This window comes from Lycium ferocissimum, chromosome 9 (genome assembly GCF_029784015.1).
Source record: "Lycium ferocissimum isolate CSIRO_LF1 chromosome 9, AGI_CSIRO_Lferr_CH_V1, whole genome shotgun sequence".
Lineage (NCBI taxonomy): Eukaryota > Viridiplantae > Streptophyta > Magnoliopsida > Solanales > Solanaceae > Lycium > Lycium ferocissimum.
The window spans coordinates 24,304,474-24,324,366 of record NC_081350.1 but is presented as its reverse complement, the minus strand read 5'-3'; the positions used below and the strand labels follow the sequence as shown (position 1 = coordinate 24,324,366).

The 19,893-nt window shown below is 36.4% G+C and overlaps 2 protein-coding genes across 2 annotated transcripts; both read left to right on the top strand.

Moving 5' to 3' along the window:
• The first annotated feature begins 2,162 nt into the window (after positions 1-2,162).
• On the top strand, positions 2,163-4,125 carry LOC132029974 (polyphenol oxidase E, chloroplastic-like). The gene has a single exon (XM_059419406.1). The coding sequence runs from the start codon at positions 2,178-2,180 to the stop codon at positions 3,921-3,923; it is 1,746 nt and encodes a 581-aa protein (XP_059275389.1). The 5' UTR covers positions 2,163-2,177; the 3' UTR covers positions 3,924-4,125.
• An 8,758-nt stretch (positions 4,126-12,883) lies between these two features.
• Positions 12,884-14,912, top strand: LOC132029973 (polyphenol oxidase B, chloroplastic-like). The gene has a single exon (XM_059419405.1). The coding sequence runs from the start codon at positions 12,913-12,915 to the stop codon at positions 14,695-14,697; it is 1,785 nt and encodes a 594-aa protein (XP_059275388.1). The 5' UTR covers positions 12,884-12,912; the 3' UTR covers positions 14,698-14,912.
• Positions 14,913-19,893: the final 4,981 nt, after the last annotated feature.

The window sequence follows — 19,893 nt, the reverse complement described above, 5'->3', positions numbered from 1 at the left end:
GAAAGGAACTAAAATGAAACATATATTTTTAGTACTATGCAGAAGACAAGACAGACAGATTCACTATTTTGATACTTGCTTACATTAAGGAAACCACAGCTAGAACTTCAAATATAAGCTTTAAACTTGGAAAGAAAGTCTAACTTAATGTTTTGGACAAAGAAACAAATAGCATTTTTAGGTAGAAATCACGTCTAAAATCTGGTAAAGAATAAGAAATGGAAAACTATATTCATGATATCTAAAGCCGTGTTCAAGCATGTGATTTGCACCCTTGCCCATACTAAAACCAAACAAAGTATCCTAGAGTATAATCTAATAGAACAAATACTAAACTTTAAATCGTGATTTTTAAAGATTGATAGAAAACTCACACATACAAGATGCTTGGATACATTATTCAATTCATGGAGCTAAATAACATAAACACTCTATTTCAAATGGTAAAAAGTTTAACGGCTCAAGTAATACATAAAGACGGATTTCCAGACCACATTAAACTGTCATAATTTGCAACAAATCTTCCTATGGTTAAAGAAATACCTGAAATATGAATTCTAGTACGAATATTGATAGTTAAACTTTAATAAGAACACGGATTCTATTTCAGTCAAACAATAACTTTTCAGAAACTAAAAACACGGTAACTGTAATACGGATTTAAATCACAAATGGTAACAACGAGACATTAAAAACATGGTTTTTCTAGACGAACAGAACTTTAAAAATAAATCAGAATGGTATCGGATTTTACCTCTTGTGGGTGCAGTGAACGGGGGCCGTCGGCGTCGAATCTACTCTCTCGTTATGAATAGATTCAAACCTCAAACCAAATGAGTCCGCAAAGAAGTAAAGAGAAATACCAGAGCTTCGAAAGGATGACAACAGCTAAGTAATTTCAGTCGTGCATATTGGTTTTTTTTTTGGTCGTTCAAGCTTGTAAGAAAGTGTTCTTGAGTGTCCAAAAAACCTCCCCTTTAGGCTAAGACTTAGCGAGTATTTATAGGCGATGTAGAGCTAGGTTTTCAGATTCATGAGCGGGAACTTGAAATCAAAAATTCAAAATTGAGTCCAGCCCGTTCTCAATCTAACGTTGAGGTTTTCTTCACATGCTTTGGTTCAGATCTTACCTAAAATGGTGAGATCTTCTCTAGTACTGACCTGCTACTACCTATTTGGCTTCATATGAGTCTTGTGATAAGCTGAGATGGGCGTAGGGAAATTGCATGAAAACGGTAGTGACAAGGTCTGTCAATGACTAGTGTGGTTTTGGTCTACACCGAAAATGGAGTGAGGAGAAAAGAAGGTGCGGCTGTTTGCTTAGACTTAGGATTGAGAAATATTAGGTTTTACAGAGCAATGGGCTCATTTGGGTATTAGTTGGGCAATTGGGCTGGTCTGAAAAAAAAAAAGTTTTGTAGGCTGATTGGGTTGAATTAATGGTATCTTTCCTTATTCTAATTCATTCTTTGGGCTTCTTTGTATTAACAAAATACCATATATATGTGATAATAATAATTTAGCCATTATCATTACTAAGGTGTAGTTTAATAAAATATAAGTAAGGTAATAATGGAGTAAGAATATTATCTAGGTTATATCTTATGCTTAATACGTAATGTATGAGATATTAATAAAATAACAACACTTAATAATAATAATAATAATAATAATAATAATATAATAGTATCAATAGTAATAAAGTATGGACGAAAAATAAGATATTTAGTTTATTAGTAATTTAGAAGCTCAAGAAAATGAATTGGGCTAAACGAGGGAAAAAATTGGGTGTCAACACATGGCCTCTCCGAACTCACGTTAGTTTGCTTACAACTACGCGAAAATCCACAAGGTGTAACAGGTACAACAAAGCTATCCATGTCCAAAGGGTGGACCACATGTAAATCCTGACTAATATTGGTGTTCAATTAAGTGTCAAAAAGATCTTCGCCAATATTATTATTAAATTATCTTTCTGTTTAAGAAAGTACTATACTTATTGGATTCAAGATTAAAAACTCAGAATACAATTAAAAAATGATATACAATTAAAAAATTCCCCTCACTTATTAGACTTAATCTTCCGCCTACCGCATCCCGAATGGTAGGTGAGCCTCAGTATTACTTAAGGCAAGATGGAACATTAAGAATTATACATCAACCAAAACTAATTAGCCATGGCAAGTGTATGCAATAGTAAAACCCTCAACACTCCCTTTACATCATCCACAACGTCTTCTTTAGCTTCTACTTCAAAGCCCTCTCAACTTCTCTTGCATGGGAAACGTAACCAAACCTTCAAAATCTCATGCAAGGTATCCAACAATGACCAAAACGGTGAAACAAATTCAGTTGATAGGAGAAATGTGCTTCTTGGTTTAGGAGGTCTCTATGGTGTTGCCAATGCTGTACCATTAGCCACTGCTAATCCTATACCAACCCCTGATCTAACTTCTTGTAGTATAGCCCATATAGATGAAACAGACGATGTGGAATACAGTTGTTGCCCTCCAAAGCCAGATGATTTGGACAAAGTTCCATATTACAAGTTCCCTTCTATGACCAAGCTCCGCATCCGTCCGCCTGCTCATGCTGCTGATGAAGAGTATATTGCCAAGTACAATTTGGCCACTAAACGGATGAGGGAACTTGACATAAATCCAACAGATCCACTTGGGTTCAAGCAACAAGCCAATATCCATTGTGCTTATTGTAACGGTGCTTACAGAGTTGGTGGCAAAGAGTTGCAAGTGCACTTCTCTTGGCTTTTCTTCCCATTTCATCGATGGTACTTGTACTTCTATGAGAGAATTTTGGGCTCTTTAATCAATGACCCAACTTTTGGTTTGCCATATTGGAACTGGGACCATCCAAAGGGCATGCGTTTGCCTCCCATGTTCGATCGTGAAGGTTCTTCCATTTACGACGAGAAACGTAACCAAAATCACCGCAACGGAACCGTAATCGATCTTGGTCATTTTGGTGAGGAGGTCGAAACAACTCAACTCCAGATGATGACAAACAACTTAACTCTAATGTACCGTCAAATGATAACTAATGCTCCATGTCCCTTGCTGTTTTTTGGTGCGCCTTACCCTCTGGGATCCGACCCCAGTCCAGGAATGGGAACTATTGAAAACATTCCTCATACTCCTGTCCACATCTGGACCGGTGATAATCCTAGACAGAAACACGGTGAGAACATGGGTAATTTCTATTCAGCTGGTTTGGACCCGGTTTTCTATTGTCACCACGCCAATGTGGACCGGATGTGGAACGAGTGGAAACAAATAGGAGGCAAAAGAAGGGACCTGACACAGAAAGATTGGTTGAACTCAGAGTTCTTTTTCTACGACGAAAACCGCAACCCTTTCCGTGTGAGAGTCCGAGACTGTTTGGACACTAAAAAGATGGGGTATGATTACGCGCCAATGCCCACCCCATGGCGTAACTTTAAGCCAATAAGAAAGTCCACAACAGGGAAAGTGAATACAAGTTCACTTCCACCAGCCAGCCAGGTATTTCCACTTGCGAAGCTGGACAAAGCCATTTCCTTTTCCATCGATAGGCCGGCTTCGTCAAGGACTCAACAGGAGAAAACTGAACAAGAGGAGATGCTAACGTTCAACAAGATACAATATGATGATAGAAAGTATATAAGGTTCGATGTGTTCCTCAACGTGGACAAGAACGTGAATGCAGACGAGCTTGACAAGGCAGAGTTTGCGGGGAGCTATACTAGCTTGCCACATGTTCATAAAGTCAACGGGTCTCATGCTGCGAGTGTTACTTTCCAGCTGGCCATCACTGAACTGTTGGAGGACATTGGTCTAGAAGATGAAGATACTATTGCGGTGACTCTGGTTCCAAAGAAAGGTGATATCTCCATTGACAGTGCGGAGATCAAGCTTGAGGCTTGTTAAGTCCTGGTTTGGGGGCGAATTAGTCTATTGAATCTGCTGACGTTACACTTGAAGCTTGCTGATCGATGATTGTCTGTTCAAGTTTCCTTATTGTGTTTATTTTGTTGGTCTCCATTTGCTTTTCCATGTTACTTTTCATGTTGAAATCAGCTGGACGCTTGATTTCCTTGCAGTCGTTATTCACGAATAAATCAGTATCATGCGTACAGTTATGTTACTCTCTCACTCTCTCTCTCTATATATATATGACAAAGGTAGCTACTACTATATATGATAAAGGTAGCTACTACTATAATACTATGATAATTCAAATTCTTTGTGGTATGATAAAAAGTTACTAATGTGGACTTGCTAATATCCTTTTATGTAGGGGTGTCAAATGTAGTTCAGATATTAAATGCTTTCAATAACATCTTAATTTTATAATTGGGCTCGGTATAATTTAATAATGGGCTATGTCTTAACTCATTCTTTGTGCATTTGACTTTGATAAATATATATGGTAGGGTCTGCCTGACCCCACCAGGAAGGTGGCTTAAAAAAAAAAAAAAGCCTCGAGCTTCCCCCTGTTTCTATGATCAATTCAACCCGCTTTCTAAAGCAATTTCATATGCGCAAAGATAAGATTGGACAATTGTTCTCTTTAGCTTGCATTGACATTTTCACTGAATATATATGAAATTGGAAAGAGAAATAAGTTTGTTTACCAATTCGAATAAGTTTTGAACTGATTTTTTGTTATGATATACTATCCTAATATGCTTGAAATATCTAGTATGTTATCTTACAATTTCTTTGTATTTCATTTCATTCTCTTGTTTTTGTTACCAGAGGTCCTATTTTCTTTACTGTTTTTTTTTTAATCACCTAATTTATGGAAATAACATATCAAAGTTATTGCTTTTTGATTCAGAAAATAAAAACAAAATACCTATTTTGCATGCCGTCATATTAAAAATTAATTTTAAGATAATAAGTCTTATATCCATTTAACCCTCCCGATAAGAAAATGTAAAACCCAAACTTATATAATTTTGACGTGATTAATAAACTATCCACCTTGCACCGATTATATTGGTTAAACTTAAGAACATGCAATAGCCAATATGGCTGACACATGTTAGGAAAATTGAATGCATTCCATATGCCAAATTATTTGTTAAATGAGTTACAAAATTATGCGATTGGTCCCATTTTATATTTAACTATAAAGTCTATATCATTTTACTCTACAAGGAGCTGCACCTTAATGAAAAGCTAGTACAAATTGTTACACCTCGGTAATTTCGTGACGTTGTGTCGTGAATGGACTAACGTTGGTCCAGGCGGACACGAGACCTTCACGACTACAAGAGGGTGATTGGAAACCTTAACGTATATACAATAAGATTCTTAGGTTATCGGACTTGGCGAAACTAGGCTCGTCATGAAAGTGAAGTATAAGTTGTGTTTGGGAAGGATTTCATGGGTGTCGAGCTAACGAATGTTTAAAGAGGATTTAAGGACGAGTTACGATGTCCGTTAGATCGTTAAGGAGGTGTTGCACGAGTACCAAGAAGGTTCCATAAGGATTCGAGATCGAACGAAGCAACGAGAACGAAGTCGGAAAAATTGGGGACTATACGGTCCAATGTACGGACCGTATATTTTATACGGCCCGTATATTTGGCCGTAGAACCTGTTATATCCCGTATTTTATGCGTTTGGATAAGTCGGGATAATTGCGAGAAGTTAAGGGTTAGACCATTTCCTAAGATTATTTTTGTGCAGAGGTCGTTGGCGAATACTAATTATGAACATTATTAGTATGGAAATATTGAAAGAGGTCAAGGGCAAAAAGAGGAATTGCAAAATGGGTTATGAAAATAATGCGGAAGGCTAGGGGCGAAGTGGTAATATTGAGAAAAGTCGAGGGGCAAAATGGGAATTTCACATAGAGTTCATGAAGGTTCCAAAGGTGCCATGCAAAAAAAAAAGAAAAGAGAAAAAGAAAAAGATGACAAATAAGTCATCTTTATTTCTAAGAAATTTCTAGAGGGGGCATGTGCCCCTCACATGATCATGGGGGAATTATAAATATATCACATGCTTCATTTGCCTTAAGATGATTCAAGAAAAATTGAGAAAGAAGAACAAAGAAAGAAGGAGAAAAGAAAAGCTAGGCCATTCGGCCATAGGAGGAGAAAAGGAACCCTTTGAAATTTTGTCCCAAAAATTATTTTCTTGTTGTATTCATACTAAATCAAGGGTCCTCTTTAACATGGTATGATTATTGAGGCAAGAAAATCATTCATCTTTGCAAACTCACAATTTTATTCAAGTGAAGAAGTTGAAGAAGAAAGGTATGATTTCATTCTTTTATGGGTTATGAAGATTTGGTTTATGTTATAGTATGTAGAAATGAATGAAAAGTATGGAAATCTTGTGTGTGTGGGATATGGATGTGTGGCCGTATGCATGGATGGTTTGTAAGTAAAATGATTTAATTGTTTGTTTAGTATTTTGATTGTTGTTGATGTTATGGATGATTTGTACATGTTGAAGGGTGAAAGAATGGATGGAATATATGAAACTATGCATGTGGTGTTGTTGGCCGTGTGTTGTGTAGTAGCCGTAGGGGTGTGTGTTGTGTAGGAAGAATGAATTAAATATATGTAGTAAGTTGGTTGTTGTTGAAATGTATAGAAATGGGTAATAATGCATGAAAATCCATGAATGTGTGTTGCGTTGTGGCCGAGAATGATGATGTTGCGGCAAGTTATAGTGAGTTGATTTCACTTAATATTTTAGTTGATGTTGTTGCGGAATCTATGATGAAAAAATGAAAGTTTAATGGTTAGAAATGAAATGAAAGTTGGTTGTAGGTTAATGATGAAGTTGATGCAATGTTGGAATGTTCTTTTATACTTGCATAAATGATGTTGTTAGTGCATGGTTGTTGATACTGTGGCCGAGTTTCATTCTCGGGTTTGTTGTTGTTGCTAGTTGGAGCCGAGTTAAATCTCGGGGATGTTGTGTTTACAGGGGACATGCTGCCGAAATTTCGGTAGGCAAAAGTTAATTCAAGAATGAACTTTCAAATGCTCTAATTAAGGTTTGGTAAATGTGACCAAATCAGTAGATTTTGGTGAACTTGGAACTCGGAATTTGGAGTGGCATAAGAGGCGGCAAAGGTATGTAAGGCTTTACCTTTCCTTCTTTTGGCATGTCTTAGACCTAATAGGTTTGGATACGAACCTCGGGGACGATTCTATTCCTTGAAATCCGAGTTTGAATTTGTCCCTTTTTCATTCAAAGAGAATTGAATTAAGTTTTTCATGTTTGGTTGAAATAATTGCTTAAACATCTATAATTTGTCCAAATGTAACCGAATGACACTAAGACCTTCATAAGTGACCTTATAAAGTTTAATGTACCTAATTTGTGTGCACTACCTCGACTTGACCCGAGGTGGGCCCAAATCCCCGAGACCTATTTGTGTTGGCCTATCTGATTCATTTCCGTATGATAATTAAGGGAAACTTTCGGTTATGGTTTCGAGTTGTTGTGATTCGTACGTATCCTCCGATATAAGTGTTCCGATTTGGCTATTCTGATACAACTAGTTCGATACAAGTGGTTTGATATGAGTGCTCCCAACTCTGATATAAGTGCCCTAATATGAATATTATAATATGAGTATGTAATCTGATAACTAATTCGTTATGAGTGTTCTGATACAAATATTCCGACGTAAGTATTGAGACAAAAGTATTTTGAGATGAACATTTGGAGACAGTGCACTTCGACATAAGCGCTCGGCATGAATATTCGATGTGGGTATGCGGTTCGATATAAGAAATCTGTTATGAGTAATTTAATGTAAGTATTTTGGTAAAAGTATCTTTACTAAAAGTATCATGCTATAAGTACTTTGATATAAGTATTCGTTATAAGTATTTTGATACAAGTATACCGGCATAAAGATTCGACATAAACGTTACGGTATAAGCATTTTGGTATAGGCATTCCGTCCAATAAATCACATGGATATTCGATTGTATGATGTGTTCGGTTCGGAGTCGTGGTATATGTCCGTCCCCGGTTACCGTGTATGTGGAGCATGATATGCCGGGCCTCCTCGAGTACTTGTGGTATATGTCCGTCTCCGAGATCTGCGGCCGGCCCGAGCATACTTGTGGTACACGTCCGTCTCCTCGATTACCGTGAACGGTTCGGGGCACGCGTGGTACATGTCCGTCCCCGATTCACGGTATATGAATTATGATGAGGTCGGTTCCCGGGTTCTCGTGGTACATGTCCGGTTCCCGGGTACCGCTTATGATGTGTTCGGTTTCCCGGCGTGGTACTTGTCCCCGGGTACCGTGTATGTATTATGATCTGTCCGGTTTTCCCGGCGTGGTATATGTCCCCGGATACCGTGTGTATGTTGTGATGTGTTGTGTTATGGTGACTATATTTCTGTGCCCTGTGCATGCCTTTGATTGGCACTATTTATGATCCGAAAGTAAGCATTTTGATATTCGGGATAAGGTACGTGTTTTCGCACCTCGACTCGATCATGATAAGGCTCGTCCGACATACTTACGTACATATCCGTTCCGATTATGATTTGTTAGCTGCATTCCCGTACTTCTAGATTGGCTTATGATTCTCGTTCGCATTTACGGCTTTACATACTCGCACATATTAAAATCGACCCCCGCTCTTCGGGGGCTGCGTTTCATGCCCGCAGGTTGCTCCTGGAGTGTTGCCGAGTCAGAGTTTGTATGATATGCTTTCTGGATGGATGTTAGAGACTTTGCAGACAGCGTCGTGGGTGTTGGTTGTCAGTCTGTAAGCGGCTTCGTCGGCCAAGCATGTCGGTTCGTGCTATGTGTTGAGTTTTGTATGGTTATAGATTTGTTCGGTTTGGAAGCTACGAGAAAAAGCATTTACGAAGAAAAAAAATCTACTATGTATTTTATCTTATTTGATTTAAAAGTCCGGAGGGACTTTGTACGCAAAGAAGAGTCTGAGGGTTCGCTCGGCCCTAGGTAAGGGTCGGGTGCCCATCACACCCTAATAAGGTTAGGGTGTGACAGAACCCTTCCAGTGAAGGGTGGCAATCTGGAGGAAACATACGGTCCAATGTACGGACCGTATAAATTATACCGTCCGTATAGTGGACCGTATATTTCGGGTCGGGTCCGAGTTTTATTTTCATATATACACGGTTTCCTCTCCTTTTTCTCATTTTTCATCTCTCCAAACTTCCAAAAACCTCTAGAAACCTCTCCCTAACACATCAATACATATTCAAGAAGGGGAAACAAAGATTAAACATCAAAGATTAGTAGAATCAAGGGTGTAAATGCTTCCGAAAGGTTGATAGAAGTTGGAAATCTCCTTGGTAGTCAAGTGAAGTTCTTCTCAAGTGGAGTATTTCTATCCAAAAGATCATCTTTACGTAATCAAGGTGAGTATTACAATTATTTAATGATAGTAGAGGTGTTGAGTAGTTAAAGAACTCGAATTACAAATAAGTATGAAGTTGTATTCTAGTAATGGTTATGGAGGATTCCGAAAATGAGTTTAGAGATGGAATAATGTTTAACTTGAGGGGAATTTGCGTATTATGATATTATGGATGTTGTTGTGTTGTTTAGGAACTGTTTGGCTATATGAAGAAAGGTTATCGAAACAAACGAAATGTCTTTACCCAATTTTCGTTAGCTTTATCCGCTTTAGTTTAAACGTAAGTATGCCCTCAACAATCTAACCTTCGTACAAACCCTCTTATATGTAGGATTGTAAATCGGAAGGAGAGCTTTTAGTCGACGTCGTTAAGGAGATACAAAGGTATGTGAGGCTATCCCCTTCTTCTTTCAAGGCATGACCCCTATATGTTGATTTTGTATATGTTATTCTCGACATTTTACTCCCAGAAATGCCAAAAGCTTATAGTTCATAAAGAATCTTACAGTGACTCCAATCCGAAAGATTTTTAAGCTTAGCATTCTAAACGGTTCCTGACGTGACTGAGTGAGCTATAAAGCATATGGCCACTGCTCATGTCTAAGTGAGCTATATTACATATGGCCCCAGGCTATAAAGCATATGGCTTCAGCTTATGTCTGAGCTATATTACATATGGCCGTAGATTACGTCATGGAGCACCAGACACGATCTAATGATGATGACGTCATAATGCACTCGGAGGTTTACGACCTTAGTCACTCCGAGAGAGCGTACTTTTAGTTGGGTTCTCATGCATGCTACGTATATTATATATATGCTATATATGCACAACCACCTGATCAGCTGGCCTATTACGATATCATCCCAGATGCGGGATGCCCGGATGCGGGCTATATGGATAATGGATCGGGTCGTACGTTCCACGGCAATATATATGGATCGGGCTGCACGTTCCGTAGCAATACATGATATGATATGTTACGCGTATGCATGCATGGCTCCGCCTTAAGAGGCAAGCAGTTACCAGCTATCTTTTCATCTTTGTTTTGTCTTCTTGTGCTTCTGTTACTTTATGATATATGCCTTACATACTCAGTACATTGTTCGTACTGACATCCTTTCCTTTTGGATGTTGTGCTCATGCCCACAGGTAGACAGGGAGACGACCCAGCCTCCTAGGAGTCGGACCAGCTTGTACCAGAGCACTTCCATAGACCGGAGGTGCCGTCTTTGATATATTCTTTTGTGTACATATTTGGATATGATGGGGTCCTGTCCCATCGTCATGACCTCAGAGTTTCAGTTAGAGGCTCGTAGATACTTGTATGTGGGTAGCAGTTGTCATGTGCCCTCGATGTATATTCTGTACATTATTCTTTTGCTGTCATGAGTGCTTGCACATGTGGTTATGTGTACATGTTTATGAAGCTTATATGAATACAGGATTAAGACAATAGCGGTATGATGTATGGTGCTCGGTAACTAGCTCCGGGTACCCGTCGCGGCCCTCTAGGCGGGTCGTGACACAAATCTGGGCTAATTTTATGGGTTGATTGCCATTAGTCATGAATTGTAACATTGTGCTAATGATATTTAATGAAGCAGGTCAAATTGGACGGGTCATGACCCAACCTGATTTTTAGCCCAGTACATTTAAGCCCAAAGAAAATTTGGGCGGGTCATGATCCAATCCAATTTTTAGTCCAGCCCGTTTTAACCTCTCCACTTTCAATCCAGCCCACCCATTTAATACCCCTACTTTTATAGGTGTGCTAAAACTAAGAGGAAAAACAGAAATTTCTTAAAAGGGTGAGTCACATTCTTTTGAGTGGAAACACTAACTGCAATCTTGAAAATGATAAGGAAGAAAGATATCTAGGATAACTCTAATGTTCTTGTAATAAAGTATCAATATTTTGATCTACAGGATTGATCAGTCACAGTACCACCTTTATACAAGAGGTGTTAAATGGATACTCGTTTGCTGAAAAATTACAACTACTATTACACAAGCAAATAGAATTAGGGATTTAGTGGTGTAATGTTAAGAGGTATTTGATCGGGGATGTTGGGATTTGTGAAAAGAAACACCTTATTATATTCATGACCAATTGGATCTTGACACTATATACGTTAAATTTTATTATCATTTTCGTATATTTACTTCTTTATATTTTAATTTTCCGTAGTGAAAATTCTGCTACCGAAATCCTCGAACACTTCAATTATCTTTCTATGCATTCATTTCCAACAATTTCAACATGTACAACGAAGCTCTAGATCTCCATGTCCAAAGGGGGAACCACATGGACATATATCCTGACTAATACTTTATTTAATTGATAAAGAGTATTTGGTGTGCAAGTATCCATAAGATCTACGCCAATATTATTATCAAAATTTTCTTTCTGTTTAGAAAAGTACTACATTTGATTCGTCTACTATAGGTCTCCTAAGAATAAAAACCCAATGATGTAAAATTAAAATTGGTAAAAACTTACCCCACCAGGATTTTACACCAGACCAATAAATAAATGACACTTGTCACTTATTTTAACTTCAATTTTTAGTACTTAACTATAGTTAACTATCATGTGTTTTGCACATGATCTTAATGTAAAAAGTACCTAATATTTTGCTATTCTCACTTGTCCTCTTAGCGGTAACGTCAATTAAGTCGATCTGTGCCTCACTGGTATCTTCTTGTCCTTTTAATGCCACTAACAACATCTCAAAATCAAAGGTCATCACTAGTCATTTCTTTTTTCCTCTTCACAGGCCATTGCGATATAAATTTTTTCCTTCTGATGTAATTATCATTAGCATAATAAACATTTTTAACCTTAACCAAAAAAATACACTTATCTCTATATATCCTCAGTACACATCAAAAGATTAACACATACAAAAAATCTTCACAAAATTGTACTTGACATTTTCGTCATGCAAGATTTTCTATTCAAAATGAACTAGATATACTCATTAGTTTTATAATTCTTTCTAGCACATCTTATAAGCTCTTAATCAGAACTTTCAATCACGCGGTAATTTTGAAATTATGCCTTTTGATTTCTAATGGGCGAATGAAAGAATGACAGAAATATTTTCAAATTACAAGAACTAAAAGAGGGACAATGTTGACAGTAACCCTAAGCTTTCTGACATTACAGTATTATGATTTTAGTTTCTTTTTAAATTATCTGTTTATTAAAAGTAGAATTCCTAATAGATGTTAGTTAGTCAACTATGGTTAATTTAACTAAACTAGGTGTAAACACTAGATTCGGATAAATTTTTACCATTAAGATTTTCTCCCAACTTATTATCCTTAATCTGCCACCTACCACGTGCCGAATTTATTTTGGAGTACAGGTAGGTGAGCCTCTCAACTTGCTCCACGTCCCGAATTTATTTTGGAGTGCAGGTAGGTGAGCCTCTCAACTTGCTCCATGTGGGTATATTTTATTGGGTGCTAACATACTATATAAGGCAAGGTGGAACACTAAGAATCTTCAGCCAAAACTTAGCTATGGCAAGTGTGTGCAATAGTACTACCCTCAACACTCCCTTTACTTCATCCACAAAGTCATCTTCTTTAGCTTCCACTCCTAAGCCCTCTCAGCTTTTCCTGCATGGGAAACGTAACCAAACCTTCAAAGTGTCATGCAAGGTCTCAAACAATGACCAAAACCAAAACGTTGAAACAAATTCAGTTGATAGGAGAAATGTGCTTCTTGGTTTAGGAGGTCTCTATGGTGTTGCTAATGCAGTGCCATTGGCATCAGCTGCTCCTGTACCAGCCCCTGATCTCAAATCTTGTAGTAAAGCCGAGATAAATCCTGGTGGTCCAGAAGTACCCTATCTTTGTTGCCCTCCTAAGCCAGATGATTTGGACAAAGTTCCATATTACAAGTTCCCTTCAATGACCAAGCTCCGTATCCGTCCGCCTGCTCATGCTGCCGATGAGGAGTACATTGCCAAGTACCAATTGGCCACTAGCCGAATGAGGGAACTTGACACAAACCCTAATGACCCTCGTGGGTTCAAGCAACAAGCCAATATCCATTGTGCTTATTGTAACGGTGCTTACATGATTGATGGCAAAAAGTTACAAGTTCATGAATCATGGCTTTTCTTCCCATTCCATAGATGGTACTTGTACTTCTATGAGAGAATCTTGGGATCCCTTATCGATGATCCAACATTTGGTTTGCCATATTGGAACTGGGACCATCCAAAGGGCATGCGTTTGCCTCCCATGTTCGATGTTCCAGGCTCTTCCCTTTACGACGAAAGGCGTAACCCACACGTCCGTAACGGAACCATAATCGATCTTGGTTCTTTCGGCGAGGAAACCAAAACCACTCAACTCCAGACGATGACGAATAACTTAACTCATATGTATCGTCAAATGATAACTAATTCTCCATGCCCGATGCTCTTCTTCGGTGCGCGTTACGTTAAGGGAACTGATCCCAACCCAGGTCCGGGAACAATTGAAAATATCCCTCATACTCCTGTCCACATTTGGACTGGTACAGTGCGAGGTTCAGATTTGGGTAATGGCGTCAAATCAAACGGTGAGAATATGGGTAATTTCTACTCAGCTGGTTTGGACCCGGTTTTCTATTGCCACCATGGCAATGTGGATCGGATGTGGAATGAATGGAAACAAACAGGAGGAAAAAGAAGGGATCTCACAGACAAAGATTGGTTGAATTCAGAGTTCTTTTTCTACGACGAAAACCAAAACCCATGGCGTGTGAGAGTCCGAGACTGTTTGGACACTAAAAAGATGGGATACGATTACGCACCAATGCCCACCCCGTGGCGTAACTTTAAGCCAGTAAGAAAGACCACAACAGGGAAAGTGAATACAGGTTCACTTCCACCAACCAGCAAGGCATTCCCAGTCGCTAAGCTTGACAAAGCCATTTCCTTTTCCATCAATAGGCCGGCTTCGTCAAGGACTCAAAAGGAGAAAAATGAACAAGAGGAGATGCTAACATTCAATGGTGTTAAGTATGATGATAGGGAATATATAAGGTTTGATGTGTTCCTCAACGCAGACAAGACTGTGAATGCGAATGAGCTTGACAAGGTTGAGTTTGCAGGGAGCTACACCAGCTTGCCACACGTTCACGCAAATCATGATTCCTCTCCCGAGGGTGTTCCTTTCCAGCTGGCAATCACTGAACTGTTGGAGGACATTGGCTTGGAAGATGAAGATACTATTGCGGTAACTGTGGTTCCAAAGGCAGGTGGCGAAACCATCTCCATTCAAGGTGCCGAGATCAAGCTTGTGGGTTGTTAAGTCCTGGTTTGGGAGCTAATTAGTAGCTATTGAATCTGCTGAGATTACACTTGAAGCTTGTTGATCGATGATGGTCTCTGCAAGTTTCCTTATTGTGTTTTTTTAATGGTCTCGATTTGCATTTCTATGTTACTTTTCATGTTGAAATCAGCTTGATGCTGGATTTCCTTGTTGTTATTTATGAATAAATCAGTACCATACTGGTGTTACAATTATGTTACTCTCTCTCTCTCTCTCTCTCTCTCTCTCTCTCTATATATATATATATATATATATATATATATATATATATATATATATATTCCATCTTTATATGATAAAGGTAGCTTCTATCATATGATAACTCAAATTCCTTGCAGTATAATTAGAAGTTACTCTAGGATTGTAGTAATAACATGAACTTGTTAATATCCTTTTATAGGTGCTAAAACTAATAGGAAGAACGGAAATTCCTTAAAAGTGTGAGTCACATTCTTTTGAGTGAAAAAAACAGCTGCAATCTTGAAAATGATAACGAAGAAAGATTTCTGAAGGGGGAACCACAGTTATATATCGGATCCTCATGACTAAGACTTTTTCTTTAGGGTATTAAAAACGTGTGGGGTAATGGATGGTTTGGGTAATAAAGTAGCAGTTGACATAGTTTATGATTTTAATTAAAAATGTACATGCACGGTTGTGGGGTTATGGCTAACCTTTACCCGTTTTTTTTTTTTAAAAAAACAAAATTGATACTCTAGGATATATTCGGTCAAAGTTGAGTGATTGTATTATTAGAAAAATTAATTTGATATTCTAGGATAACCCTCAAGTTGCTTTATAAAAGTACCAATGTTGACTTGTTTCGATCTATAGAATCGATTTGGCAGGCAGCCAGCCACCCTTATACAAGAGATGTTAATGGATACTCGTTTGCTGCAAAGTTACAATTACTATTACACAAGGAGCAAAAGAATTAGGGATTGCGGTGTATTGTTATGAGGTACTAATCGGGTATATTGGATTTGTGAAAAGCTACACGATCAATTAGATCTTGACACTATATAGATGAATGTCGGCGGCATTTTTGTGTATTTACTTCTTTATATTTTAATTTTTCTTAGTGAAATCTTACTATTATGAGAATCCAAGAATACTTCAATTATCTCTCTATGCTTTTTTTTCAAAAAAAAAAAAAAAAAAAAATCCGTCTATGCTTTCATTTCCAGTAATCTTAACAGGTACAACGAAGCTCTCCATGTACAAGGGGGCAACCACATGGACATCCTGACTAACACTATTTTCTTTAGACTTCATCGATGAAGAATATTGGCGTGCAAATAGCCAAAAGATCTACACCAATGTTATTACCAAAACTATCATTCTGTTTAGACAAGTACCATTTGATTCGTCTAATATTAGATCTCGTAAGAATAAAAACTCAATGATATACTATTAAAATTCCCTCCACTTGCTATCCTTAATCTCCCACCGACCACGTTCCGAATATATTTTGGAGCGTGGTGGTAGGTGAGCCTCTTAACTTACTGGTGTTACAATTATGTTACTCTCTCTCTCTATTTTCTTCCAACTTAAGCTGGATGTAGCCTTTTAATACCGGCTTCTATCTGAACTCAATATTTTTGACGTGAAACATAAATTTATGTGTAAAAATCAACAAAAATTTCAACAAATAGTAGAATGAACCTATAACTTTAATTATATAATGAATTCAATGGCAAGAGCCTTAAGAATTTAAATCATATAGCTTAAAATCCTAGACTTGCCTCTGAATTTAAATCGGAAAAGTAAAAAGTAAACCAAGAGATTTAATTGCCAGAGTTAAAAAATTTACAAGTTGGAGGCTCCTACTTGCACTCAGTGGCGGAGCTAGTAAGAACCAAGGGCGTTCGAATTACACTTTATATATAAGGTGAAAATTATTTTTTATGTATCTATAGTAGACATTGAACCCCCTTGGCTTCTTCTTTTGTCAGCTTCTTTATATTTTTGAACCCTCTTTATTTAAATTCTGGTTCCGCCACTACTTGCATTGTTCTTGAAAAAATGCGCTTTTTAAATATTAGTAGAAGTTAAAATTATGAAATTTCTAAAATTATGAAGTTTCTAACCATCATATCAGGCAGCTCAAGCTTTCATTTTTATTTTTCTTTTCAAATATAAGTTTCTAGTGAAAAAACATATCCAGTTTTTCGCTAAGCTAACATCTTACTCCTAGTTAGTATCCAGGTTTAGATTTGAACTATTAATAGCTAAGTTATAGGGATAATTTTTACATGAGATTCCTGAACTTTTAAGCAAATATATAGGGATAAGATTAGGAACAATAATTAACATGTGGATTTAGAAAATAACAGTAACCTTAAACTAATGTAGCTGCTAATGGAATATATATATATATATATATATATATATATATATATATTGAATAATTACTCCACTAGTCGTTAATAGGTACATCAAAACAATTGTTTAAAAGAAAAGGTGCCATTTCTGAAAAGAGTACTACTTAAAGAAAGCAAGTAGACTTATAATATATAGGAGTAACATGTTTTCTCCTTCACTTCGAGACGCCTCGGATTACGAAAAAGCAAAGCAAGATGAAGTAAGAAATGATAAAAGGGCATCGAGAAGATGACAGCTAATATTAGAATATTTTATGTATTAGCTCCACTGGTGATTAATGATGAATTTAAAAAGAAAAAAGAAAGTAATAAAGTGGACACTCCAAGAACGTAATTTGAAATTTTGAATATACGGTCAAACCTCTTTATAAGTGTCATTCATTATAACATTATTTCACTATAACGGTCTGATTTTTTCTAACCGATTTTTCATGTTATATTTTACTTCTCTATAACAGCATTCTGCCTGTAATAGCAATGACATCCATTATAGCGGTACACTTTTTGTAAAATTACTTCTCTATAACAGCTATACTCAAATAGCGTGTAATAATATTTTGTAAGAAATATATTATGTGACAACAAAAGTGTCGATGAAGAGCCTCAACGTACTGCGACTTGGAGATAGATGTAACGACCCGTTTGATTGTTTAGCACTTTTGGTCTCTTTTTCGCTAAAATACATTTTCATACTTAAAAAAAAAAAAAAAAATTGGACTTGCGGGGATGGGTGGCACGGTAATTTAAGTGATGGGTAAAATTTCGGAATATATTTACTTAAAGTGTGCGAATAGTTTAGTCATAGGAATTTTATTTCGCTTAATTGAGGTATAAGTTGGTGAATAGTGTAATTTACTGAATGGGACAATTATTTTAGGGGTCTTTGACATATATATACATCTTAAGGAGAAATATTTACGAAACGTGACGATAGTTTTATATTTACAAAACATAACATTACAAATCCTATACAAAACATGCTTTATATTTAAAAAAAAAAATTTAAATTATTTTTTATTTTTTTAAAATCATTTTTAAAAAATATTTTTTTATTTTTTTAAAAAAAATATTTTTTTAAATTTATTTTTATTTTTTAAAAAAATTAATATTTTTTTTTTTGCTCAAAAACTTATGTATGAAAGTTGTATGAAATGTGTATATCTCGCTCAAGACTTAAAAAGTTTGCTCAAAATTTAGTGTATGAAAAATGTATGAAATGTGTATATCTCGTTCAAGGCTTAAAAATCCGCTCAAAATTGTGTGTATGAAAACAATATGAAATTTGTATCTTGCTCATGTCTTAAAATTTCGCTCACATTTTCATGTATAAAGTTCATGTTAGATTTGTAAAATTAATACAACTACAACAACATTGTATATAACTTTGATACAACATTCAAGACTTAAAATAATCGCTCAAATTTTTGTGTATGAAATGTGTATATCTTGCTCAAGGCTTAAAAAGTTCGCTCAAATTTTATGTATGAAGAACGTATGAAATGTGTATATCTTGATCAAGGCTTAAACATTATGCTTAAAATTTTATGCATGAGAATGGTATGAAATGTGTATATCTTCCTCAAGACTTAGAATTTCATTCACATTGTTTGTATATAAATTTCATATTAGGTTTTACGAAAATTAATACAACTACAACAACATTGTAACAATTTTCATACAATATTCAAGGCTTAAAGTTTTCGCTCAAAATTTTGTATATGAAAATTATATTAAAAATTTTGCTCACACATACACATTTCATACAACTTTCATACATAGAAATATGAGGTAATTTTTTAAGCCATTGAGCAAAAAAAAAAAAATTAATATTTAAAAAATATATATAAAAATTATTTTTTTTAAAAATAAAAATATTTTTTTTAAAAAAAAATTTTTTTTATAAAAAATATATATATATTCTGGAAAAAAAAATAAAAAAACGAAAAATATATGAAAATCCGTCATGTTTTGTAATATATCGTTATGTTTTGTAAATAAGGAAAACTATCGTTACGTTTCGTAAATATTTCTCCTTAACATGTATATATACGTAGTTTTCCCTTATTTTAGTTGGAGAGTAATATGACCAGCCCAAAATTAATTTAAGACCCTATAACACAGGGCCCATAAATAGGAGTGAAATTAGTGGAGTAGGGTTCACATAACAAAAAAAAAGCTGCAGCATTCGGATAGGCAGCCGGTTCCGTGGAAGGAATTGAACACCATCAGGTATGTTTTTTCTTTTATGTCGTTTGTCACGTTTTGGTTAGGATGGAGTAAGGATTTCTAAAATCATTAGTTAACAGTAGTGGCACTACTGTAGTGTTGTCCGTCTAGTCCTTGTTCCTTTTGCCTAGAATTATCAATTTGTGCATTGGTCAACATAATGAATAGGACAAGTAGGGGACAAATAGTACAACATTGGGTGGCAGCAAAAGGACGAGTGGATGGGGAAAAAAATGGCTTCACACGTTTTCTTGCTTTTCCTTGTATGCTACTGTAGCAAATTTTCAGCTTTCTTTTCCTGTGGGCATGAACACAACGTCTAAAGAAAAGGACGTCGAAAAATATATGCGAGTATGTAAAGCATGACGAATAATAATACGTGATAGGAACATAAGGGATAGCATAAGATAAGGGAACTATCCATTTCTTCATAATACCTTTTTAGCATTTGCCATACGTACTTACCCCTTTATTCCTCTAATGATACACTTGTTACATCCACATACTTACATATGCAATAATTTACAATGCAGTACAATCACGTAGCCGACCATCTAGGCTCGGT

Coding starts and splice junctions, on each gene's coding strand:
- LOC132029974 (XM_059419406.1), top strand. CDS start 2,178: ATGGCAAGTGTATGCAATAGTAAAACCCTCAACACTCCCTTTACATCA.
- LOC132029973 (XM_059419405.1), top strand. CDS start 12,913: ATGGCAAGTGTGTGCAATAGTACTACCCTCAACACTCCCTTTACTTCA.